Source organism: Oncorhynchus tshawytscha, linkage group LG02, assembly GCF_018296145.1.
Source record: "Oncorhynchus tshawytscha isolate Ot180627B linkage group LG02, Otsh_v2.0, whole genome shotgun sequence".
In the NCBI taxonomy this organism is placed as follows: domain Eukaryota; kingdom Metazoa; phylum Chordata; class Actinopteri; order Salmoniformes; family Salmonidae; genus Oncorhynchus; species Oncorhynchus tshawytscha.
The window spans coordinates 15,953,248-15,967,036 of NC_056430.1; the positions used below are offsets into that span (position 1 = coordinate 15,953,248).

Sequence of the window (13,789 nt, forward strand, 5' to 3'; positions counted from 1 at the left end):
AAGCTGGACACCATGTCTGTGCTTATATTAGCAGCTGAAATACACATTTAACCACATGGTAAATAGTTAAATAATTAGCAACTAATACATAGACGCAAAGTGTCAGGTTGATATAGGTTATGAGACATTAGCATACTGTCTTCCCTTTCCAATTAATGCAGGAATGATTTACCAAGCTAGCTAATGTTAGCTAACAAAATTAGACTACTGTTAGTCTATTCATGTATACTTTTCTTTATTAAAGAACCATGAATAGAAACCATGCTGCATTTTGGTCCGCCTCTCCTTCAACTCAAGAGAACCGTTACAACCAGTATATCATTAACGTTGATGTTAATTACTTTAAACCAAAAGATAGTGCAAGCTAATGAAACTAACTAAATTGTCGCCCTTTTTGAAACTCTTAGTTATGTTAATCTTAGATAGCCTAGCTAAGATTTTCGACAATGACTGGTAGTCTAATTTTGTTAGCTAACATTAACTGACGGTGTCAGTTATTAGGGCACATTTACACCTTATTATCACTATTTCTGGCAATGAAACACTATCAATCTAACCAAAGTTCAACTGTTAAACTGCTAACAGTCAACGTTACCTAGTTAAAATAGCATGCTAACTTGGTTTGCCAACTTTCCAATTCAAATGAACGTTAGCTAACTGAAGGTAGACGGGTATAAACAAATGAACATTACATTTTAATACTGCGGTTGATATATGATCCATGCCCGGGAATGTGTCATTCATTCCATCTTCGTTCATGGTGTTGTTAAATGACGCAAAGCTTTGACTTTTTATTTATAGGCCTCCCTTATGTAGCTAGATAATGTAATGAACGTATGTCAGTTAAGCAATATCACACGAAAGCGAGTGCTGAACATCAGCACAGCTGTGATTCGGTCGTGGGTGCAAGGCCGCAGGCCGAGTGCCGAAGATAATAATATTCAGTATAACAGCACGACCTCGAGTGTGATATTGCTTTTATACAACAGTTCTACAAGCACCATTTATTAGTTAACAGTAATAAGCGACAACAAATTATGATTTGTTTATTTATTTAATAATTTATTTGGCTCTGCCAACATACATAGTTCCACAATTGGACTGGGACACATAGTTCCACAACTGGACTGGGACACATAGTTCCACAACTGGACTGGGACACATAGTTCCACAGCTGGACTGGGACACATAGTTCCACAACTGGACTGGGACACATTGTTCCACAACTGGACTGGGACACATTGTTCCACAACTGGACTGGGACACATTGTTCCACAACTGGACTGGGACACAAAGTTCCACAACTGGACTGGGACACATAGTTCCACAACTGGACTGAGACACATAGTTCCACAACTGGACTGGGACACATAGTTCCACAACTGGACTGGAACTGGACTGGGACACATAGTTCCACAACTGGACTGGGACACATAGTTCCACAACTGGACTGGGACACAAAGTTCCACAACTGGACTGGGACACATAGTTCCACAACTGGACTGAGACACATAGTTCCACAACTGGACTGGGACACATAGTTCCACAACTGGACTGGAACTGGACTGGGACACATAGTTCCACAACTGGACTGGGACACATTGTTCCACAACTGGACTGAGACAGGACTGGGACACATAGTTCCACAACTGGACTGGGACACATAGTTCCACAACTGGACTGAGACACATAGTTCCACAACTGAACTGGGACACATAGTTCCACAACTGGACTGGAACTGGACTGTTGTCAAGCACCACATAAACATTTTCCTACACACTAGCTTGCTACTTTGTGTAGGTCTACACGTTACCGTCCTCTCCTGATGACCATTCATAATTTAACTAAAATGTTATTTGAGGAAATATGTTAATCTTTGTGGTGCGACGTTTGTTACAATCTAAGATAGATAACGATTGTTAATGTAATTAATTAATGGTTATTAGAACACCTGTAAAGCGGAGTGATACATGTATAGTTAAAAGTCCCAGTGTTGTTATTCTCTACTCCAATCAAATTACTTGGTCGTAAAAAAAATACTTGTGAACATCATTTTGAGTTCTTTTCACCCTTTTCATAGTAAGCAGTGGGAACGTTTTACTTGCCTTTTAGTAACGTTCAAGTGCGTTATCTGCTGTGTTTTTCAGACTTTTTCATTGAAACTGTTATTGAGCCATATCAGTAGATTTCAGTCGCAGCCCTGATTTCTGCTTGCTCTGTGGTATTGGTGGATGCACTGAGGAATATAGAGTGTACAATTCCTTCTATCATCATGTAAAGAGAAGATACACCTTCAACACCTACTTGAAGGCACCCGACCAGGTGAACAGCCATCGGAGGAAAGCCGAGTAAGTAGCTAGCTAGGATTTGGTTTTGTTTACTGCTGGATTTTAAAAAAAAATGTTTTAATGAATGGACGACACACGGACCAAAGTCATACTGTCCATAGGCTATTCGATCATTTTAGCTATAATGACTCTTATGGCTAAAGCTGGGTTAATGTGAAAATAATCAATGTCCCATAGGAACAAAACACTTAAATAGCTCTAATGGTGAAACTAAATACACTTTGAAATAATAATCTGTTTCTTTGACATGTGGTACACAGGACAACATTCAACCCGATCACCTTCTAGCTAACTCCAGCATCACTGATCAGCAACTCCATACACCTGACTCAGATGAAGGGAAAAGGGGCATTGACCAACATGGAGCTGTCACAGTAAGTAGGTAAGTTACTCGGTTGGTGGCAATCTACTGAAATGGACCATATTTTTTTAAGTACTTGGCTATACTAATAGCATTCATAGTCAGTCTCCATAACCACTTCTCCTGTCACAAACATTATACTTGTCATGAACTAGTAATGTCCAGCCTGCACATGTCAGGATACTACATTCAATGTCAACTTTTTTTTAGGATCTGACTACACATGCCACTGCTTTTGTGATAAATGCCAGAGCCAAGCATCGTCTCTCACAGGTAAGATGCTTTTCCTGAACAGAGCACAGCATTTGGTTAGTTACTTTATGCAGAGCATTTTGTAGTGGTTCAGTGATGGTTGAGTTCATTCTTGGTGCTAGGTTGTCCACCTTACTATTGTTGATCCCTTATGTCCTTATGTTAATGAATATGTCAAATACAAAATCTGTATGTCATAAGTATCCATGAAGGTGTGTTCCAACCTTCATGATTGATGACATCACCACCTCTCTCTCTCTCATTTTCAGAACGGCGTGAATGACATTGTTGCTGGGGTACAGCCGTATCAATCACCACTATTGGACAACCTCAGGAAGCAGATGGAGGCAGTCCTAAATAAGCATTCAGAAAGCAGATGGAGGCAGTGCTAAAGAAGCATTCAGGAAGCAGATGGGGGCAGTGCTAAAGAAGCATTCAGAAAGCAGATGGAGGAAGTGCTAAAGAAGCATTCAGGAAGCAGATGGGGGCAGTGCTAAAGAAGCATTCAGAAAGCAGATGGAGGAAGTGCTAAAGAAGCATTCAGGAAGCAGATGGGGCAGGTGCTAAAGAAGCATTCAGAAAGCAGATGTAGGAAGTGCTAAAGAAGCATTCAGGAAGCAGATGGGGGCAGTGCTAAAGAAGCATTCAGAAAGCAGATGGAGGGAGTGCTAAAGAAGCATTCAGGAAGCAGATGGGGGCAGTGCTAAAGAAACATTCAGAAAGCAGATGGAGGAAGTGCTAAAGAAGCATTCAGGAAGCAGATGGAGGCAGTGCTTAAGAAGCATTCAGGATGCACATCAGGTCAACATGAAGAAGATGCAATGGATATATGTGACAATTTCATTGAGCCTTTTGCTGGCATTGCAACATTTCGAAAGCGCAGTGTTATTAAGAAGCAGTTTAGCTGTTTGGATGCAGATGACATTACAAATGCTCAAACCATATGCAGGATGAACCATATGCAGGATGAACTATATGTAGGATGAACCATATGCAGGATGAACCATATGCAGGATGAACTATATGCAGGATGAACCATATGCAGGATGAACCATATGCAGGATGAACCATATGCAGGATGAACCATATGCAGGATGAACCATATGCAGGATGAACCATATGCAGGATGAACCATATGCAGGATGAACCATATGCAGGATGAAATGTGGAGGATCAAAGACATTTTCATCAAAGACTAATTATTTCATTATGTACCATTAGTCAAAAGTCTAGAACAGTTCTTATCACACCCAAGGATTTTGTCTGGTTGAAAAGGGACCCCAGATGTGCAGGGAATGTTTTTTTCATGACATTGTTGATGGTGCTCTTCTAAAATCAAATCCCTTATTTTCAGAGAAACCAAATGCATTGCAGATTGTTCTGTACACGGATGAAATAGAGATCTGTAATCCACCAGGATCCTTTGCATCAAAAAACAAGTTGTTAATGGTGTACTACACCCTAGGAAACATAAATCCAAAATACAGGTCTAAACTGGCTGCTATCAGGCTACTTGCCGTGGCTAGATCACCAGACCTCCGTCAATCTGGTGTAGATGTAAAATTGAATAGAATCAAGGAAGACATGGATACATTGTACAGTGGGGTTCAAATGCAAACTATTAACGGAGAGAAAATGATATATGGTGCCATGGTCTCTCTCTGTGGAGACACCTGGCACAACATGAACTAGCAGGGTTCAAAGAGGGTGTGGGCTTTACCTACAGTAAGTGCAGACACTGTGAGTGTTCTTTTGAAGACATGCAGTCACTCTTCAATGAGGATGCATATACTAAAAGGACATTGGAGAAGCATGTCAGACAGTGTGATGAAATAGAAAAGGCTAAGACGGACTTTGATATTATAGAACAACTCCGCAAGACATTATGCATGTAATTTTGGAGGGCATTGGAAATCAAATGTGTTTTGAATCATCTTGTTGTGTCAGGACAGATTGATCTGGACTGCTATTCTTGGTTTCCTTTATTCCCCTCTAGATGTTAGAGATCGGCCATCCCCAATTTCTGTTAGTACATTAACGTCAAGTGATGGTAAACTAAAACAGTCATCTGGGCAAATGCTTGTCCTGCTAGGGATATTGCCATTTGTTTTGGAGAGTTTGGAAGTCAATGCATACAGTATATGATGCATTTGCCATCACAGATAAAGTCATTGGGGCCAATGGTTAGACATATGTGTATGCGTTTCAAGTCTAAACATTGTTTCTTTAAACAATGGACTTCCAAGCTAAATTTAAAACATATTTGCAGGTCTTTGTTTAATCATAACCAAATATATGAAAGTTGCCAAAGTGTTGACAGTTCAATGCACCCAATTTTTTCAAATGAAATGTATCAGAGGTTAAAGATCTACAATATTTCTGTGGAAAATTCAGGGACTTCCGAGGTTTCAATAAAGTTAACCATGCTGTATCAGTCAAATGGCTTGTGATACATTTGAATAAATACATAACTCAGAAGTCCATGATCTTTGCCAAAGTACTGAATGATACAGTAATATGGCAGAATTTGGACTGGTCAAAACACATTTCTTGTTGATTCTAGGCTTTATTGTTTGGAATATCAACCATTTCAAACTATACGTTTTGCAGAGAAAGTGGGTAGGAGTCTGTTCCCATGTTTATGCCTCCTCTGTCTCGTCCCGCCCCCACACACACACACTACATGTTCATGTTTTTAAATGTATGTAAATTGTAAAATATTTTGCCTGTAATGTATTTTCCGTTATGTGTCGGACCCCAGTAAGACTAACTGTCACCACGTTGGCGTCAGCTAATGGGGATCCTAATAAATCAAACCCCATACAGGCTTTGGGGTTTTATGATGGCTTATGCTGATATTGTGCAGATATTAGATATTAAATATTATATATTCACGTTGAGACACTTCTTGTAAACCCAGGTTGCATTTCCTGTCTGAGTGTGCATTCCCTTAGTTACCACGTTACAGCAAGAACAGATATTGTCCATTCCCTGTGTTAGTCTCGCATCACCCACAGTCTGACGGGCACCTCTTAATGTTACTGTTACACAGAATGAAAATGTCTATGGAAATACTCTTCGTGCGTCACTTTTGGGATGTGTGTAATTACATTTATATACCATAACTCATAGCAATTCAAAAAGCAAAAACTATAATAACAGCCAGCGCGGGTTCGTATGTCATACAGAGCAACTGAATGTAAACAGAAGATTGGAGTAGCAGGTATCGCTCCACCACAGCTAATGTAAATGTTAGTGGGTGTCGGAGGATTACATTTGGAGCCTAGTTTTATGAGTGGTTGAAGTTATTGTAAGCGGCACAAGGTTTGTTTGTGTGTGTGTGCTTGGATAATGTTGGCATGACTTTGTGGAGGAAATATGATTTCCCCCCAAAAGGACTGTTACTGTAAGGTTCCTGTGCCAGTTCTAGGATCTTGTTGCCTTGAACTGACTCTCAATAAAAGGCTAATCACTTTTGAATATACAGAATAAAGGAAACACCAACATAAATTGTCTTAATAGGGCGTTTGGCCACCACGAGCCAGAACACCACAGTGAACTCTTCCATGAGAAATTATTCAGTTCTTCCACCAGAAATTCCATAATTTGGTGTTTTATTGAGGGTGGTGGAAAACGCTGTCTCAGAATCTCCCATAGGTGTTCAATTGGGTTGAGGTCTGGTGACAGCTGGCCATGGCATATGGTTTACATCGTTTTCATGCTCATCAAACCACTCAGTGACCACGTGTTCCTTGTGGATGGAGGCATTGTCATCCTATGGGAGCAGGGGCATTGTCATCCTATGGGAGCAGGGGCATTGCCATGGTAGCTAAAATAATGTCCCCAAGATTTGCCTGCTCAGCATTTTATTCATACCCTAAGCATAATTGCTTAATGAACTAAGGAAGGATACCTGTGTGGAAGCACCCGGTTTCAATATATTTTGTATCCCTCATTTACTAAAGTGTTTCCATTAATTTGGCAGTAACCTGTATGTGAATTACATGTTTCTCAATATACACTGCACTTTACGGCCACATTGTTCATGACTACAGTGATTAAAGCAAATGATCTTCCTCTCCCTCGCTTTAGAGCTGAGATCTACTGGCACTGCCCACCACTTCTCCTTCCTGCTCAACTCAACAGACTACCGTATCCTGCGTATGGATGAGGACCACGACCGCATGTACGTGGGCAGCAAGGACTACATCCTGTCTCTGGACCTGCACGACATCAACAAGGAGCCACTCATAGTAAGAGATGCCCCACTCCATTATTGATCCTAGCTAGACCTGCTGGATACCGCATGTCTAGCACTAAAACTAACCTTCTTCTCTCTCTCCTCTCGCTCAGATTCACTGGCCTGTGGCTCCTCAGAGGAAAACTGAGTGTGTTTTGTCTGGAAAGGATATCAACGTGAGTACCATACTCTCTCAATCATCTTGACATGTGGGTTAGTTGTGCTCTTGGTGTAAGAAATGGTCTAGTTTTGAAAGAACTGTATGGCTGGTTTTAGTGGCCACCAAAGGGCTCCTGTCAGAGAGACTTGGATTCAGGACTTCACTTTGAACTGTTTTATTTTGGCAGGTCAATCATCAGAGGACATTGAAGTTATAGAATGTAGTATGTATGGTTCTAGGAACAATGGAAATGTGACAGTTATTAACAAATCCACAATAAGTTACAATTACCCTGGCACAATTCATCAATACACATTCAATACACATTTCCCATATAATGCTACTGAAACGGTTTAAACTTAAATGAACAATATGCAAAATGCTGAAGCTAAGTAGCCATGGGCAAGCAATAGGGCAGTGCAGCATCAACAGTAAAGTTCAAGAACATAATTTATAAGGCAGAAACTACAGAACAAATCAAAGTACATAGTCAGACAAAGCATCAGATAATAACTCACTTTTGGTCAATGACGCATTCTGCTGGTTCTTCATCTGAGGGCTGTTGCTCTGTGTGGTGTTCGTCTTCGATGAGGTTTAACAGCGGTTGGCATCCAATACATTATGCATTACCGCCACCAACTAAACTGGGGTATAAATCCATTATACTTTGCGTGATACATTTTTTTATAATAATAAATCAATTCCCTGCCACCTCCCTATACCCTACACTGATTAAAAACCCACCACCCTATTCCTCTATTTAAACCTATCTGATTCTACCTCAGGCCAGCGGCCTGGGAGGACGGGACACCACTACTCAACACACCCTGTAACTCTTCTGACGTCAAAAGCTCGTACACCCAAATACTTCTCTGCAGCTGCCACCGCAACCTCTATTTTCTGCGATGTACGTTCCATCCATGCAGTACAATTGATTACCATTGCTATGAGCGCTAAAAAGCCAATCTTACTGAATACACAGTATATCACTCATTGGCCTATCCCTCTGTAGTAGCACAGATCTACTACTCACACGAATCCTCTCCCTTAACCCAAGGGGATCCCACTCCCTTGACCCATCTTCCTCTACTTTCTTCACTGTCTCAGCACACGACACCCTCTGCACTTCTTAACCCTGGTAACCTCAACCTGCCTCTCTCTCACTGGACATTTCTGATCCCAGCCCCATGGGCACCCCTACAATTACAACGTACCGCTTCTTTCCCTAATGCTACACTTTCCTTTGTCTCATGCCCTTCTGCACACTTCTCACACCTAGGATCCTCCCTCATACACACTGCTGTCACATGCCCTTCTGCACACTTCTCACACCTAGGATCCTCCCTCATACACACTGCTGCCACATGCCCCTCTGCACACTTCTCACACCTAGGATCCTCCCTCATACATACTGCTGTCACATGCCCTTCTGCACACTTCTCACACCTAGGATCCTCCCTCATACACACTGCTGCCACTTGCGCATAAGCGTGACACCTTTAACAATGTAATGGATTAGGCACAAAAGCTGGTGCGGGATAACGGAAATATCCTAACATCACTTTGTCTGGCAAAGACTCAACATCAATACTCAAAAGAACAGACAATGAATCTTCTGTTTCACCACTCACGCCATCCTGTCTGCGTCGCACCAAATGACGAGCATCACAAACACAGGGAATCTTCTCCCTCAGTTCGTCCACTTTCACATTTCCCGCTGCCCCAGTAATCACTCCTTTCAATAGCCGTCAGGTGACTTGCCAGGTGACTTGGCGGCTATTTTGGAGAGGCACTTTGACACTTTGATAGTGAGTTGGCCATTAAACATGGAATAATCCGCAACAGTTTACATTATGCAGCCATATTCCATCATTCCCTTCCCTTACCCCTTTGAATCATGATCTGTTATTGTGAGGAGGACTGTAGCTGGAGGCTATAGCTCCTGTTTTACCACATCTGTTTCAGAGGGTTAAATCCTGCACATACACTCACACACACACACCACAGCCCCCCGTGGACCTGAGAGCACCATTTAAATTCATATCAAGGTCTGATCCTCCTCTGATTTCTCTTTTGATTTGTTCACACATGTCAACACCCCCACACACAGCCCTAAGGGTGTATTTGGGCAGTGGCATGCAGGATGGAGTATGGATAATAACCGTGCTCCCCTGCTAGTTTTCAGAGAGCAGGCTTCTGTTTATCCAACTGGAATGTTCATTTAGATGCGCTCGCTGACCCACACAGCTCACCACCTCGGGCCCCTGTGTGTGTGTGTGTGTGTGTGTGTGTGTGTGTGTGTGTGTGTGTGTGTGTGTGTGTGTGTGTGTGTGTGTGTGTGTGTGTGTGTGTGTGTGTGTGTGTGTGTGTGTGTGTGTGTGTGTGTGTGTGTGTGTGTGTGTGTGCGTGCGTGCGTGCGTGCGTTGGAATTCCAACACAGTAATAATAAGAGAGAAAATTGGCTGTAGACATCTTGGCAAACCCCCTCTTTATGTAATGACAGATTATGACATTTCAAAAGCAATTCAAAGGGAATGTCATTTCAGGCAAGAGGTCAAAGGCAATCATGCACACTGCACTCCCTGTGGGGGAGCACAACTTTGCAATGAATACCTATACCTACACACACTGGCCCTGTATCACTGTGGTCAGCATGGAGGCCTGGTCCTGTATCACTGTGGTCAGCATGTAGGCCTGGTCCTGGAGGCCTGGCCCTGTATCACTGTGTTCAGCATGGAGGCCTGGTCCTGTATCACTGTGTTCAGCATGGAGGCCTGGTCCTGTATCACTGTGGTCAGCATTGAGGCCTGGTCCTGGAGGCCTGGCCCTGTATCACTGTGTTCAGCATGGAGGCCTGGTCCTGTATCACTGTGGTCAGCATTGAGGCCTGGTCCTGGAGACCTGGTCCTGTATCACTGTGATCAGCATGGAGACCTGGTCCTGGAGGCCTGGTCTTGTATCACTGTGATCAGCATGGAGGCCTGGTCCTGGAGGCCTGACCCTGTATCACTTTGATCAGCATGGAGGCCTGACCCTGGAGACCTGGTCCTGTATCACTGTGGCCAGCATGGAGGCCTGGTCCTGTATCACTGTGATCAGCATGGAGGCCTGGTCCTGTATCACTGTGTTCAGCATGGAGGCCTGGCCCTGTATCACTGTGATCAGCATGGAGACCTGGTCCTGGAGGCCTGGTCTTGTATCACTGTGATCAGCATGGAGGCCTGGTCCTGGAGGCCTGACCCTGTATCACTTTGATCTTTGATCCTGTAGCATGGGTCAGGCCTGGTCCTGGGTCAGCAGACCTGGTCCTGTATTACATGGAGGCCTGGTCTGTGGTCAGCATGGAGGCCTGGCCCTGTATTACTGTGGTCAGCATGGAGGCCTGGCCCTGTATTACTGTGGACAGCATGGAGGCCTGGTCCTGTATTACTGTGGTCAGCATGGAGGCCTGGCCGTGTATCACTGTGGTCAGCATGGAGGCCTGGCCCTGTATCACTGTGATCAGCATGGAGGCCTGGTCCTGGAGACCTGGTCCTGTATCACTGTGGTCAGCATGGAGGCCTGGTCCTGTACCACTGTGGCCAGCATGGAGGCCTGGCTGGTGTTAAGGCAAGGATACTGGCTGGGGTTAAGACAGGAGGGCTGGGTGTGGTTGAGGCATTGGGACTGGCTGGGGTTAAGGTATGGGGACTGGCTAGCGTTAAGGCAGGGGCACTGGCTGGGGTTAAGGCTGGGGGAATGGGTAGGGTTAAGCCATGGGCACAAGCCATGGGCACTGACTGGCATTAAGGCAGGGGCAGTGGCTGGGGTTAAGACAGGGGGGCTGAGTGGGGTTGAGGCTGAGGGCCTGGCTGGCATTAAGGCAGGGGGACTGGCTGGTGTTAAGGCAGGGGGCTGGCTGGCATTAAGGCTGGGGGACTGGGTGAGGTTAAGGCAGGGGACTGGCTGGTGTTTAGGCAGGGGTACTGGCTTGGGTTAAGGCAGGGGTACTGGCTTGTGTTAAGGCAGGGGGACTGGCTGGTGTTAAGGCAGGGGTACTGGCTTGGGTTAAGGCAGGGGGACTGGCTGGTGTTAAGACAGGGGGACTGGCTGGTGTTAAGGCTGGGGGACTGGCTGGTGTTAAGACAGGGGGACTGGTTGCCATTAAGGCTGGGGACTGGCTTGGGTGAAGGCAGGGGGACTGGCTGGTGTTAAGACAGGGGGACTGGCTGGTGTTAAGGCAGGGGACTGGCTGGTGTTAAGACAGGGGGACTGGCTGGTGTTAAGACAGGGGGACTGGCTGGTGTTAAGGCAGGGGGACGGGGTTTCCAGACAGCTGGAAGGAGACATCATGGGCCACTGCCTTATCCTGTTCAACGTGCGTGTGTGTGTACCTTCAGATTAAAGCAGTCTCAAATCAAATCAGTCTGCCTATCTTTCATTGTTTTTCAGGGAAACTGTATTCATCCAACTTGCCTTGTAGTCAAATACGTATTCCTGACGTGTGTAATAATATTTTTTAGGCTTGTGATAATTAAATTGTCAACTAAGTGAAATGAATGTTTTCGATGGGCACAAGTGGAATACATAAATGTAACGGAGGTAGTTTGAGGTGGTTAGCTGAAGGTTATTACTCATCAATTGGACCTTTTGTTTTCCTCAGAAGGCTGAAAGTAGTCCAGAGCAGAATGTGTTTATCTTTCTGAAAATGTAATGATTATCCTTGTATCCTACTGACAGCGTTTTCTTTCTTGTCTCCGTCAGGGGGAATGTGGGAACTTCATCCGTCTGATCGAACCGTGGAACCGAACCCACCTGTACGTGTGTGGAACAGGGGCATACAACCCCATCTGCACCTACGTGGACCGCGGGCGCAGGTCCCAGGTAACCAGAGACAAGATGTAGCCAACCATGGTCACACTCCTGTACTCCCCTCTTTCAGAGTCAGATCTGTCAATCAACTCAGGGTCAAAAAATCTCATTCCGCTCCTTGTCTGTCCTTGTCATGGGACAATTTTCTGCTCCCCTTTTCACATTGATTTGCTCTATCCATGGTCTGGTGAACCCAGAGAAAGGCTCATATTGGTGCTTTTCCATTGAGACTTAGTAGGCCACTAGTGTTTTATGTTAATATAAACTCTATAGTGTAATTGTGTTTCCATCAGGAGTGTGACACTAAAGCCTTGTGGCGAGCAGAATCAACAACCTCTGCATCATTCAAGACTGTTGCTTTGTGAGTAGGTGTTAAAGTTCACAGTTAGCCATTGTTATGTAAATTAAAGCTAAAAAAGTACCCAGGGTCCTGCTTCCAAGTGAGAGCAGGTCCACCAGAGCCATGGCCCAGTGAGACACGGGTGCCGGCCCAAGTAGATGGAAACAGAAAAGTTTGAGCCTTTTGATGTAAAACACTGGGGTCAATCCTCAGTGGAAATGCCCCAATAGATAATGATCGCTTAACAGGTGGTTAACTCTCCTTTATTCTGGCAGTCACACTGTTACAGTGTCTCCTACTGGAGAGACAGCTAACTGCCACCATAGGAAGCTAACCACCAGCTAAAGAACTGCAGGGAAGAGAATGTTGACTGTGTCTAAAACAACCAGGACTATCTTCTACTAGCGGCTGTCTCCTCTCCCCCCTCACCTGTTTATGTGTCGTGCTCTGACCTGTCTGGGAGGCTCTGAAAGGCCATCATTAGCGATGGAGCCTCTCATCCATCATCAGCCTTGTAACTCACCCCCTCCATCCATTCCTCCCTCTGTTTCTCCCTCTCTCCCTCATAGACCAGCGGCCATCAGAGATGCAGCAGCTGCCGTCCCCAGTGCACACTTACTGTTACTATCCTGCCTGTTTAGTCTCAACGCTTCATTGCAGGGCTTAGGTTTCAATGTACAGGCCAGTCATCCCCTTGACATTCATCCTCTCCCCCAGGCCCTGCTAGCTACATCGCTTGAACTGTAAAGGTTTTCATTGGTTAAAATTAGAGGTGTAAACAGAAACCATTTGTTTGGAAGTTCTCCCAGTTATCATTCCAAAGGCCTCACGCACGTTGAGTCCTCAGACAGCTCCCAAGGTTTTCCAGATATTACCTCACGTCTTCACTGAGTTCACTTTACTTTGAGCTCCTTTTCTGCTTTTCACCCAAATGGGTCTCATTTGTCTTTTTTATGTTGCTGAACCTTGTGTCTATGTTTTCATTTGCATGGCATGGCATGTTTTCTGTATGTATTTGGCAACCTAGATAGCTGCAGATTCTGAAACTCATCCATATTGATTTATTCACGTCACTGAACTCTCTCTAGCGTGCTTCGCTTGACATAGTTCTTTTTTGTTACTTTTGGGTTCTCTTCTCATTGATTCTCATGGGGTGGCAGGTAGTCTAGCTGTTAAGAGAGTTGGGTCAGTAGGTGAAAAATCTGTCTGTGCCCTTGAGTAAGGCACGTAACCCTAA

General features: G+C 44.4%; 1 protein-coding gene and 1 long non-coding RNA gene across 5 annotated transcripts in view; both read left to right on the forward strand.

The window, feature by feature from the left end:
* Positions 1–13,789, forward strand: part of LOC112220915 (semaphorin-3F-like) — a 106,821-nt gene that overhangs the window by 65,185 nt on the left and 27,847 nt on the right. For all 4 annotated transcript variants that reach the window (XM_024382890.2, XM_024382897.2, XM_024382904.2 and 1 more), the window contains exons 3-5: positions 7,054–7,214; positions 7,315–7,377; positions 12,105–12,224. In XM_024382890.2, coding sequence (XP_024238658.2) covers positions 7,054–7,214; positions 7,315–7,377; positions 12,105–12,224 — 344 coding nt within the window. The remainder of the gene's footprint in view (positions 1–7,053; positions 7,215–7,314; positions 7,378–12,104; positions 12,225–13,789) is intronic.
* Positions 1,708–5,648, forward strand: LOC121847850. Its single transcript, XR_006084735.1, has 3 exons — positions 1,708–2,730; positions 2,920–2,982; positions 3,231–5,648. It is a non-coding gene; the product is annotated as an uncharacterized LOC121847850 (long non-coding RNA).